The sequence below is a fragment of the Magallana gigas genome, chromosome 4, assembly GCF_963853765.1.
Source record: "Magallana gigas chromosome 4, xbMagGiga1.1, whole genome shotgun sequence".
Lineage (NCBI taxonomy): Eukaryota > Metazoa > Mollusca > Bivalvia > Ostreida > Ostreidae > Magallana > Magallana gigas.
In genome coordinates, this window is record NC_088856.1 from 41,422,304 (window position 1) to 41,443,802 (window position 21,499).

Consider the following 21,499-nt stretch of genomic DNA (forward strand, 5'->3'; position numbering starts at 1 on the left):
TACCGGACGTTAAAAAAAACATTATCATTCTATAAATCGCTGGTACTTTGAATTTTATACATAACTAAAGATCCCAGAAAATAATTATACAACATCTGCATCAATGACAGTTAGTATGAAAAAATACTACATTCTAATATTTTATAACACCGCTTTTATACACTGTGAAAGTATAGGGATGATTGAACTTCAGAATAAAACTAAAATATTGTGTTTTGATGGATATATCATGTACTTGTATAAACGGCGTTTAACTCAACACAAAGATTCTGTGTGAAAAACAACAAACAGAAAGTATTTGGATTTGTTAAATTAAATTTTTTAGATACATACATGTAAAATCACCTGTGCTGAAATGCAGACTTTAATCTGTCTTATTTTTATAAAGATATGATATGTCGATTTGTTTGGAAATATTGAAGTTCTAATTTTATAAAACTATGTTTACACACTGCCTAAATAAATTAAATGGTTGAACAAAACATTGTATATGTATGGACATGTCAGATAACAAGCGGAGATTATCTTGATATTATATATTTCCAAAATTCTTTTACGGATTGGTGAGACGTATAAAAGCACACGTGCGGAACTGGAGACTTTAATTCGTCGCATTTTCATAAAGAGAAAATATAAACTTTTAGTGTCTTTTCAGTTCGTCCTTTCAGACATATTTCTATTCCTTGCAATGTTTTAATAATCCATTATAAATTGATTTATGAAAATAAATGTATAGTACATGCAACTTTCTTTAAAACTTATTCATTGTACAATGTTAAAACAGTAGCGACAACGGTCCTTGCTAAATAATGATGATATTTATAATATCGCTTTTAAAATTAATGCACTATCAGATGGTCTGAATAAGATTTCCTATCTTTAACAATTATATGAATTTTCAAGTCTTATCTTCTCTGTTCAAGAATATCAATATGTTGTAAAAGAAACACGAACGCATACACCGAGAATTGAGTTTTGTAAAAATATGTCAATAACACTTGTTTCAAATATAACCATTTTTGAAAAAAAATTCTCTTTTTTACCACAAGATTTTAAACAAAAATAGTCTTTTTTGCTTTCAATAAGCATCGTGCTTTTCGAGCAGTAAATTGAATAATGCAGTGTTAGGTGTGTACGTCTCCAGACCCTTTTAACTTTTATTTTCAAGCGCTTTGCAGGACATAGGTCGAGGGGGGTACCACTTTGTGTTTGGTCAAATCGTAATTTCCTTTCTTATGGTTGTATGGAGCACCTCACTGTTGGGACGTCGTATCTATCGAAAACAAAATAAAACCAATAAAATCAAGTATAACATTTATAAAATAAATTCTTTCCCAAACTGTCCCAAAACAGCGTGGGGCAGTGGGTAGAGGGTTCACTACGGATCTTTAAGTTATGAGGTCGAATCTTCCAGGGGATTTTAAAATGTTAACCTTTCTACAAATATTTGAAATTTATTTTTTTTGTTTTGTTAAATAATGTAAAAGATGAAAATTCTAAACCGGTTAAAGTATTTTAGTTATAATGCACTTTAATCCCCATTAATATCGACTGATGTTCTATACCACCTTAACAGAGGCGCGTATGTGTCGACAACATCCCGCACAATAGAATTATAGTTTTCCACGTGGTCTTCAAGCGGTATTTCATCTGATTTCAAGAAACGCATTGAGGTCGTATCTTAGATACTCTGTAATAAATTTACGAAATTGTCGGAAACTCAATTGTTTTATAGGTTCCTCTGCTTTTGGGACATTCAAAACAAAATAGATGTCATTGAGATCTCCGGACACATTCCCTCTAAGATTGCATGATAAAAGATCCTTCACTACCGGCTAAGACAACAGGATGGGATTAGACTATCTGGTTATAAGCAAATCAATCCGCTTTATACTTAATATTTGAGGAATTTTAGTTACAAAACGTTAATGAAATAAAACAAAATAAATCGTTTAGACATTTAACTACATGTAACTTCTTAGCTAGTAAATGTATTTTTATTTGTATTCAACACAAAAAAACAAACAAAAATAAGAAACAAAGCGAATACCATTTATTGCTCTTAATATTGTATCATAACTTTTTCAATAGTAAATGTCATGCATAAATTAACACAGTCTACAAATATTGTAAAATATAGACAGTCTGTTTACAAATATTATCTTAATCTATACAGTCAGTTTGATACACACACACGTGTGTGTAAACAGCTAACTTTTACACAATATATAAACAGACAACCTGTTGTAATATTAGACATCAGTGCAAATTATTAAGATGTAGAAATACAATGTTGAATATATTATGGATTGGGAAACCCAGTATTCACAACGAGTATTTTCACAAACACTTTTCTTTAGTTGCAATACTTGATTTTCTTTAGTTTACTTCGTAAGCTATTAACCACGATGAGGTCGTCTTTGGCGTCCACACATAAACCCCATGGATGCCGTAAATCACAGTTGTCAATGAAGCGGAGGAACTGTCCGTCCTGGTCTATGACGTGGATTCGATGACTGTAGCCGTCGGCTACCAGGATCCTACTTTGGCTGTCTGTTGTAATGCCGCGTGGTTTAAACGGCGTCTTGGTACTAGAAGGAGAACTAGTGAAGGTAAACCGGAGTTTCCCGGCCTGATTAACCACCACTACGGCACTGGCCATCCAGTCAGCGACACAAATATCTAAGTTAATGTTCTCTTTGATGTATTTTATGTCACGAGATGAATAGAGCGGTTGTCCCTTATCATTGAATTCAATAGTTTGTTTCTCTTTTAAGCCAGAGTAACGCACAACTTTTGCTTTTCCATCATCACTGTTCATGACAACAAGGAGGTCATCAGATGAGGTACAACATACATTGCGAGGTTTCCACCCCTGTAGTTTAATCAGTGTCTGTACATCTGTATTTTCCACGATGTTGATAGAGCTATCTTCATAATCAGTATAAACTAGGTCGCCATTTTGTGTAACTGCTATATCCCACGGATACTTCCCTGACTTGGTTTTGACTGAATTCACTTGTTCTCCCTGCAGATTGTAGAGTCTCATGATATTGTCAAAACCACTTGTCCAGACATGTTCACCACTAAGACATGACACACTGCGTAGTCGATGTTTTCCATAATCGGTATTTATATCCTTGACAATTTGTGGTTCATCAATTAATGGTTTGTATGAAGCAGAGGCGTCAGCACCTGGGGAATCCATTGTGGTGTCGTGTGCTTCAACTTTCATAGAAAGCGAAGAAAGAGAACCAAAATAATGATATAGCTGTTCTTTGTTGATCTTCGGAGGGCTAAAACTTGGTAAAGAAACTTTTAATTTTGGAGGCAATTTTCTGAATTCTGTATTCCTAGATTTGTAGGCAGTAACTAGGTTGATATCGTTAGAGTTCAGTAGTTTCTCTAGATCAGCAGTACATTGTACGATTTCAGATATCGTGCGTTTAATTTCATTTTCTTGTTTATTTAGGACAGCCAACTGTTTAGAATCAATTTCTTCAAGATTGGACTTAACTTTCTTTATAATAAAGTCTACTTCTCTGTGCAAGTCCTCTCCATGTTTATTTATGACATATGTGAGTTTCTGCGAATTTTTATTCAGATCCGCTTTCTGAACTGATATGTGAGTAACAATCTCCTGATATTTAAGATTAATGGATTTTTTTAGTTCTTGTACATCTTTTTTAATGACATCTTTTTTGTTTTCAAAGTATTTCAAAATCTCAGTAAACTCGTGACCTTTATGTTCAGAGGAAGCACATGTTGCACAGATAGAAATATCACATTCTTCACAATAAAGTTCACATACTTTTGTGGAATGTTTCTGACATTTCGTAGTTAATCCACGCTTATCAAATGGAACAACTCTGTGTTCTGTAGATTCATCTAAGAGATGGTCCCCTACACAGGCTTTACATATATGTATGTGACAAATGCCACAGTACAAAGGGGGGACCGGGGTATCGCAAAGTTGACACCTTAACACGTCCTGTGCACTACGCCGGGGGTCCATCGTCAGACAACTTTTTTATCGCAGGAAATCCTAAAAAGATATGTACCCTTTTATAAATTCTTTTTTTCATTAGTCCTAGCATTCGATCGTAACGCATTACTACTTGTGCTACCAAGTCAAGATTGCTCTTCTCACTTACATGTACATGCATAATCAGAGGTTACAATATAGGTATATAAAAGTGGGTGTAAGAGTGAGAAGGTTTTCAGATTAATGACTCACCAATCGGAGGTATTACAATTGTATAGTTTGTTAAATTCTGTATTATTAATATAAAATCAATCCATGCTAAACATATAGTTTTTACACACTGCTTGATTAATCAATTTTAATACTAACTATTATTTATGTACAAATATAACAAACATCTAAGTCTACTGACCTACATTATCGGTGTAAATCTTTGTCCAACATGGCCGCCCCAGACTTTGTAACTACTTCCTCGTCTGTTTACCTGTACTAGATCACGTGATTAGTAACACGGCAGGTGATTTAGGGGCGGATCTAGAAATGACTCTCTTTCCCGGTCCTTCGCCGCGCTTTAATTTGAATTTTTCTTTAGTTTATTTAATAAGCAATAACAAAAAAGCATAACTATAAGAGTCTATATTCACATAAATAATTTATATAATTATACTTTAATTTATACTACAAAAATAATACAGGCCAAAAATTATCTCAGGTTGTTTTGTGAGTCTATGAAGAAGATACGAATACGGTTTATATTGGCATTAACTAACTCAATATCTATTAATATTTTTACAGTATACATAGAAGGAGGTACATAAATTTTAGATGATTGTCTTATATTTTTCCTATTTGTTTCACATTATCTTCTTACAAAGTACAAAACTTAACACTGATTTAGAAATAGACTGAGTTACTCCTCTTTAACCTTAGTTTAAAGGGTTCTCAAAACCAAGTAACTAATACATTTACCAGCAAAATAGCTAGAGTTTTACTCATTTCTAAGCGTTACACAGCTAAAATGTCATTACTTTTAACAATTACCAGTTCGTTCCATTTTGGAGACTTTACCTATATATGTGATTTAAACTTAAAGGTATTTGCGCTTTCATAAGAATCGGCACAGTCCAGATAACTATACATTTATATATGTAGATTTACAGCTTTCAATTAGAATATAAGATATTACATGTAAGGGGTATTGCAACTTACTACAGTTTATTTGGTAAACTAGAAATAAAATAAATGTTACACCTGATATTTCCCTTTCACAATACTTTTCTTCATCTTGCCAGAGGCACAAACATGTAGCAACAAACAGATTGTAGTTTGGGGGGGGGGGTATAGTTCCTCCATGCGAACGTTTTATTCTGCAATGGAAGGAGGTATGCCGAAAGGCTAAATTAATGATGTGCAATATATCAACGCAAGTGAAACGTTTCACTGAGACTCCAACGTTATGTACTCAATATAAATATTTGATTTTTCCCCTTTTTTAAAAGCATAATTATGTTTTGGCATTCGTTGTATTTTGGGAGAAACAAAAGTAATTTAAAATATTCAATTTTTTCAGTAGTAAAATAGTGCAACTTTTAAATATTTAGTCAAATCCTAGTACAGTTTTTAAATGTTGCATTTTTGGGGTCGGTGGTATTACATGTATTTCATAACTAATTCTTTGCAGAAGTTGATCCCTCAACTATCTTTAAGTATCAGATTCTAGCATACGTTAATATATTAATTCATCTTGTTGTATTTATTTTATTGGGAGTTGATTTTAATCAACTCTCATATGCAGTCACTCTGGCAAACCAAAAGTGAAACAGTGTTTGGACCAAACCACAAATAATAAATTTTATGCCAGCAGTTTTATCAAATTTCCACAGTTTATAAATTTTTTAGCAGTTAAAGGTCTGGCACGAAAGCCTAGAAACTTGAACAACTTTAATCTTGCTTTTTAAAACTTCAGAAATTCAGTTTACTGATGTAAACAATGTACATGTGGATGATGCTAGAGAAGTTCTGGATGGCGATGAAAATATATGTATTTCCTAAAGAAGTAGAGCTCTCTATAAAGATATAAATATAGCAAAATATTAAGACAGTGTCAAAGGTAAAATACATGGAATTTTTCTATGCTAAATAATTGTCTATAAAAACTAAAAATATCGTATCTAAGAATTAAGGGCATTAAAATCCAACGGTTAATTTGTTTACCATCCTGTCTTTTCAAGCATATATACATACATGTACATGTATGTAAATGACAAATTCAATTTGACCTACGTATAAAACACGTAAATCAGGGAGTTAATGCTAGGGCATTAGAATCAATATTGCCGATTGAACAGACCTGCAAGCTTTGCGAAATAGTTACCAGACGTTACAAAATACACAATTGTTCCATAAATCGCTTCGCAATAACTTCAGTTTACAGAAAAATTGATACATGAATCTATGTTTTCTTGTGTCTAAAGAAATTTGCTTACTTTACAACAAAGCAAACTTTTCATTTTAAAAAAGGACAATCAAATAGTGTTCTGATCAAATGTAGATGCTTTTTTGTTAAAAATAAAAACAAACCATGCACGTTGCGGAGAAACCCTTTCACGGTAACTGCAGTACTGTTTTTTTTTTTTCAGGGGAAATTTTACTGCAGTTAAATTAAGGGTATCTCCGCAATGATTAATGATCATCGCGAGTTTTTTTCTTCATGATGGGTTATCAACGATGTTTAAAAAATTATTATGACGCTTAGAACTCTTATTAAATGGTTTTGTCGTATGTTGTTAGTTCATTTATATAAAGTTGACAATTTGACATTGTAATTTAATGTATGATTTATATAAATGTTAATGTAAATTGTTATTAAAGGATAAATATTTGCGCTATTACTAGTATCAACTTTAAATAATAGAAAAGAAGAGAGAGAGAGAGAGAGAGAGAGAGAGAGAGAGAGAGAGAGAGAGAGAGAGAGAGAGAGAGAGAGAGAGAGAGCGAGAGAGAGAGAGAGAGAGAGAGAGAGAGAATAATAACTAGATCTGACACCAAGTTCAACTACCTAATATATTCGTCTGAACATTATCCAATTTCTTATTTAAACCTAAATCAAAGGAAAGGGAGGTAGAACGTTCGATTAAAATTTTCAAGGTTATGACTTAGAACCGGGTTTAATAAAACAACACTTCGTTTTAAGATGTTAAAATTCTCAAAAATTCTCAAACAACTTGTAACATATAGCTTCTTTCGAGTCGATATCATGTTTGTTGCATGATATATATAGGATCTCTCATGAATTGCGATGGTATATGATTTTTATCCAACGAGTTGTGTGTTTTCTATCCCCGAGCCTTGGCACAATCATATACCATCGTAAATCATAAGAGATTCTTTTTATCACATGTTTTACCAAGTATTTTGTTAATCCCAACTTTTTCTGTAAAAATTGTAATTGTGAGCCACACAACACATTATTTACAACACGTCAACAACGTTACGCATGGAAAAAAAAAGTTCCTTAAATAAAGTTTAACAAACAGACATTTCATTTCCGAACATTTTTTTTATGAATTCATGACAAATAACTGAAACAACATTATATGTTTCAAATTTACATCTCAACACCCCTCAACTGAATTAATTGTCTACTTTTTCATTCTACGTCAATCAACCGCCTAAACCTACGTAATGATTAACTATGACGTCACGTGGCGTAAAACACACAGTGGAATATCAAAAAATTATCCCATGAGTGATATCCACCGTATATTGGGATAAATATGTGATAAATATAAATATCGAATTTTGGTTATTTGGTTAATATCGCATAGTAATTTTTCGGTTGTTTCCGTTGCCGAGCATGAATTGCCTAATTGATGATCTTCGCTCAGAAATGCCAGTTTGTAAAAAAAAAACAGGTTGTACCATTGTCTATTCAAGTAAAATAGCAGTAGCTAAAATAGGAAAGACTGTAATATATAGACTCTTGAAAATGACTTTCCGTGAAAATTTTCATGACTGAAGTGCCAAAAGTATGCCAATAATCTCCTTGAATTCACGATATATTTCATTGAAAACCAAAATTTTTCATCGGTTTTAAAAATATACTACTTAGTTAGATACGGATTTTTATGACTATTTAAAATAAAATAATATCTACACTGTATTACACCTGCACCAACAAATCGACATTATTCTATTTCTAAGTAATTTCTTAATTCAAAAAGCCCATTAAAATGCTGCGAGTTATGGCTTTACGCGTTAAGCTATCGAAAAAACAAAATATTAAAGTTAAATTAAATGACATCAAAAACGCTTGTTTGATTTATTTAAAATATGCTACTTTTTCTAATCAACGATGCATAAATTTAGACCACACACGTTTAATATAAGAAAATGCAAACTTCTTGTTAACTTGAGACAATTTTGAAGAGGAAGATCAATTGATATTTGAGATATATGTGAAAAAAATCGCCCTCCCCCATCCCCAATTTATGAAAAAGGGGAAGAAAGAACTAACAGAGCTAGATCTAGTACTGACAAAAGCACAGTCAAGTTCTGAAGATAGGGACAGAAAGTATCAATTATCGGTGCTGTGTGAATGCCCCTCTCTCCTTCGCTCTACTCAGCCTTGAATTTACTTTGTACTTATATCTTAAGTGCATAGTTGAAACTGTTACTAAAACACATTGATCGATACAGACGGGGCGAAAATTGTCCAAACACGGTGTATAGATATTATACTTATTTACACGTGTAAGTGCGTGCAATATATATAGACTCTCACGAAGCCTAGTGATATATTGAATTATTTGACTTACGTGGAATTTTTGAATTACTGAGTGGATTAATTGCTGTAGTTTGTTTTAGTTGATGAAAATCCCCATCTGTTCTTGAGTTATTCCCCTTTTAGTAAAATTTAACGACCTTTTTGTCCGATGGGTTTAGCTCTACAATGACTGGCAGAGTCTCAAAGATGGGCTGATTTGGAAGCTGATACGTTGAATTGGTGCAAGACATATTTCATTAATTATCTAAATGCAAATAAAAGGAGTTGTATAGGTGTTGAAACAAACGTTAGAATAAAATGCAAAAAAATTCACGTATTTTCCGTTTTAGTTTGCTACCTGATAATAATTTATTATAAGATGTAATTTAAAAGTTGTTGGACAGGCATCAACAGTTTTTGTCAATAACTTGTAAAGGAATAAAAATTTCTAATGCATTATTGAAGCAAAGTTGGAAACATTATTTCCAAATTCTTCCGTAGTATTCAATTTAATGTTTTCGTAATTTATAGTCAGTATTTGCAGAAACAATTTTTGTCAGTTCGGCCCATTTTTGTGGGGGTGTGCACGTTTAGGAAGTTGTGAAATGGCATGTTGTAATGCAATAACTGATACATGCAGCGCGTAAAGATGATTCCACATTAAATTTTAAATGTTTTATTCATATGTACATTTTCAAACAAAAAACAGTATTCTGATGAAACAATCTAATAAGAAAACCAATTTGGGAACTGGGGTTCTCTAAATCTGAAAACATTAGATTTTTGTAAACACTTCCATAAATAACGGTGTCGACTTTTAAGAATTTCGTCGAAATTGACAGGTGGTCGAAATTACCCCGGTTTAGAAGATATCAAAAATCTTTCATTGTATTTGCATTTGTGTAGAAGTCAATTGCAGGGTCGTTAGTTTCTTTTTTAATTAGAAATAATTGATTTAAAACATGTATTTGATATAACATCATCCCCGTTTCTCCAACGTATATGTATAATTTTTTTACATTTATAACATTGCTTGATTCACACATGTACATTCGAAATGAATTTTTAAAGAAGCTTTGGATGTTTCTTTATTGTATCATAGTTAATATTTGGCAGTCCTCTAGAATAGTTCAATAAAATCGAAACACGGTTGCATCAGTAGGGGTTTTCTCCGTAAAACATAAGAATAAGATTCAAGCACATAATTTGGTATGTTTTGGATATTGTGTATTATAATATTATCACAGTAATATGGAATGTGGAAATCATGGCCTTATTAGCATTTACATATTCTACATGTATATTTGAATAATCAATTATAAGGGAAATAACTCTAAATTGTATAAATTGATTTTACTTTGGTGTTATTTATGATTATTACGGATCCTAATATGCAAATCATTTATTGTCATGTATTTATTTTATAGGATCCAGTAATCATCATCATTATCAAGGTGAAACATCTTATATTTATTCGTGAACACTGCTTCCCGCTACATAATTGTCTTTAGGCAATATCAGCTATTGTCTGAAAAGACACATGTCTTCTTTTTATTCTGATGAATGTCCTTAATTAGTAAATCATTTTCATATCATTTCATTCTGGCTTTAACGCAGCATTTAATTGGGAAGAAAAAAATAGTTAACTATAAGCTGGTTTGCACGTCACAAGACACGTCACAATGCACCAACGTCAAAAGAGTATTAATCCGCTTGACGTTACATTTGAATTTTGAACAGATTAATTTTTTGTTAATTTTTCAAAACATTTTTAAAACGTAAAATCTTGGTTATGTACTGTAAAATTTGAAAAATTAAATATCGATAGATGTCTCATACCACCTTAAGCATTAACTGCTTACTTTGGGATATCGTCGGTCCTATAACACAACAGGTCGTGCAGACATATTGGATGCCGCGCGTTGTATGCCGCGGTATGATAATTAACATAACTTCCTCCTCTAATGGGAATTCCCTTAAAAACTTTCCGTGTATTTATTCCCCTTAAAAAATTATCCGTGTATTTATTTCCCTTCAAAAACTTCCTGTGTATTTATAGGTAAGGCCAAACAGTCTTTTGCTTTCTAGCAATAACAAGCAGATAATTATGGAGACATTAGGTTCAGTACCAAGAGAAAACAAATTTGAAGAGGGAAAAGAGCAACCTTATGACAATCATCCGACAAGAAATCGGGAATTAACCGAGAGAAACGATAAGAGTTCGTCATCAAGGATACATAATTTTGAAAAAAGGACTCACGTCGAGGACTCTTCCAATTCCGAAAATGAACAGTTTGAGGTAACAAAAGCAGTTAACTGATGTGCAAAGCAAAGAGGGATTTATTTCATAAACTTTTTAATTAGATTCAGACAATCATATTATAGATATCATATTAGCCGTTTGACCAATTTTAATTACAGCTCATGTGCAAACAGGTTACACTAGTTTTATTTTTAATCTTTACTGAGTTTACGAGGTAAATGATAAAATATTTGAGATATGGTGTATTTTTTGATTTTAAGCAGTTTTGTGATCGGCTTCGGCCGATCACTGTTGTGTCCATATGAGGCATCCGGCAAATGCTTCCACGTGCGCACAAATTCCGCTTGCATAAGTAGTTCTTATAAAAACTTGAAGCCTTGGTTTAGTATTTATAAAACATTTTACTTAGTTTTATTTTCATTCATTTACCTTAAGAGATGCAAACATATATAAAATACAGTTCAACCTGTTAATTCAAGAATGCACATTTTGTCTCACGCGTAAGAATTTCGATCGAAAGATTCATTCAGTAATGCAGTTGACCTCGATGAACTGACCTCGATCATAAGAGATGCTCCGTGAAATGACCTCGATCTATTGGTGTTGCCTAATAGTAGCTAGGAAGACGGCTTGATTTATAAACAAGTTACGTTATAATGCGACCTCAATAGCAAGTTATGATGGCATTCAATGTTTTTCAGTCGCTTTAAATTATTTTAATACAACTCTTTCTTGTATGTACGTGTTAATGCTCTTTGAAGAGCCCTACTCAGTATTCTGAAGAAGAAGAAGATACATTAACATTTAATAATTACGTTAAAAATATAAAACTAAACAAGGAGTTTACGAACGGCTTTCCCCAAATTTATTTCAAAATTAAATTTGTTGACGGTTTATAATGATGAAATTATGGTTTACAGATTCAAAATATTCTATATTTTGCAAAAATGCCGTATTTTTTAGAAATTATATTACATCAAACTACTCATGTTGATTGCTTCTAGCTATCTATATATCATTATTGCCAATCATTCCTTTAAAAGGAATACTTGTTTAATATTTCTATAGTGTGTGCCATACGATTATCTAAACGAAAAGCGAGATAAAACCAACAGAAAATATGCAAAATTATGTTAACTAACAAATAAAATCTTAACTTTAAATATGATAGTATTACCAAAAATATTTCAGTGAAAAACAAAATCTGAAAAAATTAGTCCGAATTTCCTCTGTTTTGCTTCAAGTCAAACTTTGTTTAAGCCTAATTGCATAATATAGTAAAAATATCGAGTTTTATTTCTGACATTAATAATTCATTTTAGAAATACTTTTTTGTGTTTAGAACAAATTTCACTCATGACATTAAACTTTTTAGCAATCCGGATTTGAGAACCCAAACCCTGAGTAAACATCGTCCTTAAAGTCATATTTAGAATTTAAGACCGATTTTTTTTTCTCCGCATGACCGCAAAAATAAAGTGATTGGGAAAATAATGCATTACATATTGATTTACATATTCTTAGCAAATTATATTCATTTGATAACGATAAACATACATCTTTGATATACTTGTTTACGTTAAAATTTTACGATCAGGTTTACACGTAAGAATTTTATTATTATTAAAAAGTAGAGAAAACGTACAGAAAATAAACCACAGTATAAAAAAAATACCTTTGTAAACTGATTCGCCTTTATAAGAAACGGTCATTCTAAGAAATCGCCAGCAGAAAAAACATGATTGTTAATTTAAAGCAAAATATAACTTACTGGTTGTGAGCTTCATGTATGAAGATCCAAAATTAGAATCGAGAAAATAAGTTTTTTTTAAAATAGCTGTTATTCCAAAATAAAGAGTAACCGACATTTAACTCTCGATATTTCAATTCCCAATTTTTAATAATTTCAATTAAAGGATGTCGTTACAAAACCATATAGTTATACTTCACGAATACTAATGAAATCTTAAAGGTATTAACTAAAGGCAACCATGGAATACATGTACATGTAACATCCTGCTCATCATTTTCTTTTTTATATCCAAAATACAACTAATGCTTATTCAAAAGTTTTGATTATGATTTCCTTTTTTTATAAGCACATATATTGGGATAACGACTTTAATTACAGATGGCTGAGGTGTATGGATTTTTTTTTCATTGTTATATTATCTGTGAACGATTTTAACCAGGACTGGTTTTCTCCTTACTTGTTTCAGAACAGAAGTCTATTGATCAAACAGAAGCATCTTCAGGTTTATAAGCAAACAAAAAATTACGCAATATCATAAACTTAATAAACATATTACGCATAAAACAGATGAAAAATAATGCATGGCAAATCAATTCATCAACCTTTAAATTTATGGTAACAATTCAATGAATTCTCCCAAAACTTTTCTATTATCATCCAAATTTACTACACAACTCAGCAAATTGTACCTTCTGTCAGAGTAACAAGCGAAATGGCAACACTCTCGCCTACAAATCTTAGGGTACTCGAATCGATACCGCATTGCAGAAACAATTTTTTTTTTGTTTCGGATATTGATTACTCAATTATTATCAACATTTTTAGGAACTTGTTTTTAATCATTATAAAAGGTGGAAAGGCCTCTAATTGTTCCGTGAACAATTAGTCTACTTGTATTCATATTATTTCATTGTGGCTGTAACGAAGACCTTGATTGGAAAGAAAAAAATAGTTAAAAATTGTATAACCTCGTTTGCACGTCACAAGACACGTCACAATGCACCAACGTCAAAAATGTACTAATCCGCTTGACGTTACGTTTGAAGTTTGAACAGATTATTATTATTTTTTTTTGATTTGTCGAAACATTTTTAAAGGGTATATTTTGGTTAACTATTGTAAAATTTGAGAATTTTAAATATCGATAGATCCCATACAACCTTAAAGCTGACATGATTCCATAAAAGCATTTGGTCGCCATATTAGTTTCGATCGGTTCTCTACTGCCACTGGGGTATATATAGCGGTTGAGAAAGTCACGGTCGGTTGCTCTCCGATCGAGGCACTCAGGTAGCACGGACTTCTAATTGCATGAACTAACATTGCAGTAAAATGTTTGTAATAAAGAATAAAGGAAACAATCAATGAAATACAAAATATATTTATTCTTTAAAAGGATTTCCAAGGTATCCATAGTATTTTGCGCACATAGTGCTGTCTTACTTCGCATGCACATCGAACACGTGTGTCGTTTATACAGAGTGCATAACGTCTGCATCTTTTTGAAAACCCCGGCGTCACTGCATCCAACACAGCAGCTAAATGAAAGTAACTCCAAGAAAGAAACAACATAACATCGTTTCCATCCGTTCCTACAAAAACGCTCTGTTTCTAAAACCCATGCGATCATTGACATTGCTCGATCTGCCACAATGTGTGGTTTGCGCATGTGCGATGTTATAACATACACAGGAACACGATCCACAATTATCGAGGAATTTTTTAAATATCTGCGCCTGGATTTCGGTCTGTCTTGTTTCGTTGTTTATTGGATATATCTTGCCAGTGCAGTGGTTGTCATATTGTTTTTCTTCAACGACTACACGTCTTTTTGTCCAAGGTAACGTGTTCGGGTGTACGAAATTCCTGAATGCGGTGAAGCGTGAATAGTGTTCTCGGCCTTATATAGGGGGTGTGCAGCGATGAGCAGAACAATAGAAATCGACAACTTATATGGCGGTAGTCGGAAATTAAAAGGAAATAATGCGTATTGATGAATTCATGTCAGCTTTAAGCATTGGATGCTTACTTTGGGATATCGTCGGTCCTATAACACAACAGGCCGTGCTGACAAATTGAATGCCGTGCATTGTATTCCGCGATATGATAATTAACATAACTTCGTCCTCTAACGGGAATTTCCCTTAAAAGAAAAATTCTGTGTATTTGTAGCTTAGGCCAAACAGTATTTTGCTTTCTAGCAATAACAAGCAATTAATTCTGGAGACATCAGGTTCAATACCAAGAGAAAACAAATTTGAAGAGGGACAAGAGCAACCTAATGACAATCATCCGACAAGAAATCGGGAATTAACCGAGAGAAACGATAAGAGTTCGTCATCAAGGAAACAGCATTTTGAGAAAAGAAAACACGTCGAGGACTCCTCTGATTCTGAAAATGAACAGTTTGAGGTAAGAAAAGCAGTTTTTTTGGTGTGCCTTGCAAATATAGATTTATTTGATATACTTTTTAATTATATTCTGACAAAAATGTTATAGATACCAGATTTAACCGTTTGACTACCTTTAATTACAGCTCATGTGCAAACAGGTTATACTAGTTCTATTTTTAATCTTTACTCAGTTTAAAAACAGTCAATCTACAGAACCAGAGGATTTTAATCATTTATTGTTTTTTTACCAAAGCCGACGATAATTGAAACCACATAACTATCAACATAATATATTATTCCTTAACTTGGCAATCAAACGACCCATACTCTTCCATGTTTTATTTTTTTGTAAATAGAAACAGAAAAAAATATGTTTATTATATTTTCTTTCTACTCGGTGAAACATTCTCTTCAGTTAAAGTCATATTTAGAATTTAAGACCGATTTTTGTTAGGTGTGTGTTCTCTGCATGACCGCAAAATGAAAATGAATGGGAAAATAATGCATTACATATTGATTTACATATTTTACGCAAATTATATTCATTTGATAACGATGAACATACATATTTTGATAGACTTCTTTACGTTAAATTTTTACGATCAGGTTTACAGGTAAGAATTTCATAAAAAAGCAGAGAAAACTTACAGAAAACCAACAACAGTAAAAAAAAATACCTTTATAAGAAACCGTCATTCGAAGAATAAAAGGGAGTATCTATGGGACTGACACCAAAGTAATTAAAAAAATCTAAAAATTGGTTCAACAAATAGCATTTTTTGATAGGTTAATATGTTTGTTTTCTATGGTAACGGTATCCAATCATATTCTTATTGGAAAAATTTCTGTTCATCAAAATACACCACTTGCAACAGAAATAAAGCAATGCTACATAGTTTGTAATCATTTTATTTTATTTTTCTTATTATTTGCTATAAATAATACAATGACAGAAGAACAATATATTAAAAAACGTTCTGAAAGCCTCCTTAGTATTATACAATGTGCGACCGAATAATGGTTCAAATTTGTTATTTTTTGTGTTAATCTTCAATACAAAATGGTCAAAAAATCTGTTTTGATATAATCAGAAGTTTTATTTTTGAACTTATACGAAATATACAAATGATATTCTTTCACTGGAAAAGGAGAAACTCATATGTCAATGACTTAGATAAAATGATATTGCAGTCTGAATTTACTCTGGTCTATTTTTACAATTTCGCGCCATTTTCACTTGATCCCTATGTTAGTGTAGATAAAATAATCAATACCAACTTTTTGTTCAATAAACATTGAGTCAATTCAAGATATCTTTATTACAATGCTTATACTTAATAAAATTCACCAAAAAAGTAAAAAATTATTCATTTAAATCCAAAATTTCCTCTGCTTAACTTGAAATTCCTCTGTTTAAATACAAATCTTTAAACCATTTGCACCATATAACAATATACCAGATATGATCAAAATAATTTTAGTAGGTATAAACAAATATTTAGTTTTTGATTTGCTACATGTATCTCATAATTATTTTTTTCAACTCTGAAACATAAAAAGGATCGAAATCAGCATTACATCATGTACAAAATGTACAGTACAAATGCCGAATATAATTTTAAGCCATTTGGTAGAACAACATCCATTACTGTTACAACCATATATTATGGTATGAATTTGTTAATGCTAATCAAGTTTTTACTGGACATTTAACTCCTCACATGTATAGGTACAATGTAATAAATCAACAAACTTATACAGATAATGTACCCATATCAAAAGCCCTCTTAACATTATTACATGTATTACCAGTCTATCATAAATAATGAAGCTGACAATTACCGCTCCAGAACGAACGCTATAAACAATTTGATTATATATCGAACATAAATATTGAAGCGGACGGGCACATCCTTGGCTTATCCTTGCAACATCCGCTTTTATTTGGGCAAAGATGTAGTATAAACATCTTTTGAGATACTGTATGACTGTGACTGTTAAAGTTGTGTTATTTTTTCATAAAGTACCGGTATACATGTTTATACAATTTAGTGATAATTCAAAGTATCAAGAAAAGAAAATGAATAATATCATTGAAAATACTTATAATATTTAAAGGGACATGGTCACGATTATGGTCAAATTTTATTTTTCTGTTTTTATTATTTGCAATGCTTTAGGAATGCATTTCTAATGATCAAATGGAATTTGGGTGCAAGTCTTTGAGTTTTAAGCAAGATACAGGGCTTACAATTCTTCGTCATGTAAACAAGGCTCGTGCCCTGTTTTTGTTTACATAGGTTCAATATACCATTAAAAAATCTTTTTTCAAGTTGGTTTGTCTATCTAATTATTCATTTTAAGCATAAATAAACAGTTCCTAACGATTAACACATTCAGTTTAGGTCTAAAACCGGAATTTTCACTTCAACATTCAAAATGTAAACAAACTCTTTGTTTACAGAGCGAAGAATTGCAAGCTCTGTAACTCGCTTATAACTCATCAAATGACACTCAAATTTTGGTTGCCTATTAAATATGGCTTACTGAAGCATTGTAAACATTAAAATCGAAAAAATAATTTTTGACCAAAATCGTGACCATGCCCCTTTAAAATACATATTTAATTGAAATAACTTTTAACCTTTGTATGTTAGTATTATTACGTATGGATGTTTTAAGCGTCTATTCCGTTTTAATAATATTTTGATTGTTAAATGCATACAAGTTTTTAATATGTTCCCAATTAAAACCTCTAGATTTTGCTAATATACTAAATAAATTTTATTTTTCACAGCATTACAAAATGCATATACTATACAATAATTTCAGTTATTTTATTCTTATTTTATTCATTTTACAACTTATTTACTTCTTATTTCGTCCAATATTGGTGCATTTTGTTAAATATAATAATTATATGCTTTGATTTTCTAAAAAAAAAACAAATCTTTTCATGACAAAGCCCTCTTGTAAGTTAAAGCCTAATTTGATCATTTGCAATTATATCGATGAGCTTTTCAAAATGTATAAAGAAGAGTATCCAGCAACACAAAGTTGTTTATGACTGTGCAACATGTAGTGAAATACTATATTTTCAGTGCGGTATTCACATCAGAATAAGTTTTAATGAAGTCGTTGCAGTTAAATTGTCAATTAATGTCGTTTCTCGGCGTATGGATGTTATTTAGTAATAGTTTAAAATATCCAGAAGAGAAAGTGAATAATATCATTTAAAATACTTATTATCTTCAAAATACATATTCAGTTAAAATATCTTTTAACCTTTGTATGTTAGCATTGCTATACATGTATATGGATTTGTTTCAAGCGTCTATTCCCTTCTAATACTATTTGATGTTTACATGTATACAAGTTTGTAGAATGTACCCAATTAAAACCTCTAGATTTTGGTTTTAACAATAAAATATACTAAATAAATTAGAATTTTCCAGAGCATTACAAAATGGATATTATATGCAAAGTGAATTTCAATTTTTCACTATTTTACATGTATTTCTCACATTCTTTTTAAATTGGTAATTTAGTACATTAATTATATATGGTACGTCGATGAAAAAAAAGTAACTACAATCATTTCATTTTTAACATTATTCAATGTTGACGTCAATTTTTACAATTATTTATTTATTATTTCGTTCAATGTTGGTGCATTTTGATAAATATAATGTTATATGTTTTGATTGTCTAGTCGTTGCTCATGTGTCCTTGGGTAAGTAAAAGCCTTATTTGATCATTTGCAATTATAACGAAAAGCTTTTCCAAATGTATAAATAATAGTACCCAGCAACACAAAGTTGTTTATGACTGTGCAACATGTAGTGAAATACTATATTTTCAGTGCGGTATTAACATCAGAATAAGTTATAATGAGGTTTTTGCAGTTAAATTGTCAACTAATATAGTTTATTGGCGTTTCTCGGCGTATGGATGTTATTTAGTAATAGTATATAAATAGTGCCTGTTTGGGAGGGTAACAGTTGAAATTGACACCCCGAGAAAACCATTGTCAACCGACGCGAAGCGGAGGTTGACAATGGTTTTCGAGGGGTGTCAATTTCAACTGTTATCCTCCCAAACAGGCACTATTTATTTTGTTATACTGAATGTCTTTTTAAAATTTTTAAGAAAATTTTACTGCTTTTATATAGGAATAACGTGAATTCTACAGCGAACCGTACGCGCATAATTTTCGCGCATGTAACATTTTTTAATGTTACCCGTTGCCAAGTGCGTTGCTAACGCTGAGGGTAATAGTAAATATTATTAACTGCGTCTTAACCAATCAGATTTCAGTATTTAACATGAAAGTATAACAATCTAAAATATCAAGAAGAGAAAGTGAATAATATCATTTAAAATACTTATTATCTTCAAAATACATATTCAGTTAAAATATCTTTTAACCTTTGTATGTTAACATTGCTATGTATGGATTTGTTTCAAGCGTCTATTCCCTTCCAATACTATAGTATAATATACTGAATAAATTAGAATTTTTCCCAGCATTACAAAATGTATATAATATGCAAAGTGAATTTCAATTTTTCACTATTTTACATGTATTTCTCACATTCTTTTAGTGCTTTAGTTCATTAATTATATTTGGTACGTCGATGAAAAAAGTAACTACAATCAATTCATCTTTAATTTTATTCAATGTTGACGTCAATTTTTACAATTATTTATTTATTATTTCGTTCAATGTTGATGCATTTTGTTAAATATAATGTTATATGTTTTGATTGTCTAGTCGTTGCTCAGGAGTTCTTTGGTAAGTAAAAGCCTTATTTGATCATTTGCAATTATAATGATAACCTTTTCCAAATGTATAAATAATAGTACCCAGCAACACAAAGTTGTTTATGACTGTGCAACATGTAATGAAATACTATATTTTCAGTGCGGTATTAACATCAGAATAAGTTATAATGAGGTTTTTGCAGTTAAATTGTCAACTAATATAGTTTATTGGCGTTTCTCGGCGTATGGATGTTATTTAGTAATAGTCTAAAATATCCAGAAGAGAAAGTGAATAATATCATTTAAAATACTTATAATCTTCAAAATACATATTCAGTTAAAATATCTTTTAACCTTTGTATGTTAACATTGCTATGTATGGATTTCTTTCAAGCGTCTATTCCCTTCTAATACTATTTTGATGTTTACATGTATACAAGTTTGTAGAATGTACCCTATTGAAACCTCTAAAGTTTGGTTTTAACAGTATAATATACTAAATAAATTTGCATTTTTCACAGCATTACAAAATGTATATAACATGCAAAGTGAATTTCAATTTTTCACTATTTTACATGTATTTGTCATATTCTATTAGTGCTTTAGTACATTAATTATATTTGGTACGTCGATGAAAAAAGTAACTACAATCATTTCATTTTTAATTTTATTCAATGTTGACGTCAATTTATACAATTATTTATTATTTCGTTCAATGTTGATGCATTTTGTTAAATATAATGTTATATGTTTTGATTGTCTAGTCGTTGCTCAGGAGTTCTTGGGTAAGTAAAAGCCTTATTTGATCATTTGCAATTATCACGATAACCTTTTCCAAATGAATAAAGAATAGTATCCAGCAACACAAAGTTGTTTATGACTGTGCAACATGTAGTGAAATACTATATTTTCAGTGCGGTATTCACATCAGAATAAGTCATAATGAGGTTTTTGCAGTTAAATTGTCAGACTAATATAGTTTATTGGCGTGTCTCGGGGTATGGATGTTATTTAGTAATAGTTTAAAATATCCAGAAGAGAAAGTGAATAATATCATTTAAAATACTTATAATCTTCAAAATACATATTCAGTTAAAATATCTTTTAACCTTTGTATGTTAACATTGCTATGTATGGATTTGTCTTAAGCGTCTATTCCTTTCTAATACTATTTTGATGTTTACATGTATACAAGTGTGTAAAATGTACCCAATTAAAGCCTCTAGATTTTGGTTTTAACAATGTAGTAAATAAATTAGAATTTTCCACAGCATCACAAAATGGATATACATGTAATATGCAAAGTGAATTTCAATTTTTCACTATTTTACATGTATTTCTCACATTATTTTTAAATTAGTAATTTAGTACATTAATTATATTTGGTACGTCGATGAAAAAAAAGTAACTACAGTCATTTCATTTTTAATTTTCTTCAATGTTGACGTCAATTTTTACAATTATTTATTTATTATTTCGTTCAATGTTGATGCATTTTGTTAAATATAATGTTATATGTTTTGATTGTCTAGTCGTTGCTCAGGAGTCCTTGGGTAAGTAAAAGCCTTATTTGATC

The 21,499-nt window shown here is 31.0% G+C and overlaps 2 protein-coding genes across 3 annotated transcripts in view; one reads left to right on the plus strand and one right to left on the minus strand.

Annotated features, from left to right (window-relative positions):
• The window catches only part of LOC117682377 (uncharacterized), a 69,033-nt gene that overhangs the window by 27,454 nt on the left and 20,080 nt on the right, over nucleotides 1-21,499 (plus strand). Inside the window, exons 2-3 of the mRNA XM_066083365.1 lie at nucleotides 14,939-15,178; nucleotides 18,872-18,892. Coding sequence (XP_065939437.1) covers nucleotides 14,939-15,178; nucleotides 18,872-18,892 — 261 coding nt within the window. The remainder of the gene's footprint in view (nucleotides 1-14,938; nucleotides 15,179-18,871; nucleotides 18,893-21,499) is intronic.
• Nucleotides 2,145-4,498, minus strand: LOC117686627 (E3 ubiquitin-protein ligase TRIM71). 2 transcript variants are annotated; one of them, XM_066082467.1, is made up of 2 exons: nucleotides 4,402-4,498; nucleotides 2,145-4,045 (listed from the first exon to the last, which is right to left on the minus strand). In XM_066082467.1, the coding sequence occupies exon 2, from the start codon at nucleotides 4,013-4,015 to the stop codon at nucleotides 2,357-2,359; it is 1,659 nt and encodes a 552-aa protein (XP_065938539.1). In that variant the 5' UTR covers nucleotides 4,016-4,045; nucleotides 4,402-4,498; the 3' UTR covers nucleotides 2,145-2,356. The 2 variants fall into 2 exon arrangements, with proteins under 2 accessions (XP_065938539.1, XP_065938538.1); XM_066082466.1 differs by having other exon boundaries at nucleotides 4,398-4,485.

Bases quoted from the DNA above. Each gene is read 5' to 3' on its own strand.
- LOC117686627 (XM_066082467.1), bottom strand. From the start codon at position 4,015: ATGGACCCCCGGCGTAGTGCACAGGACGTGTTAAGGTGTCAACTTTGC.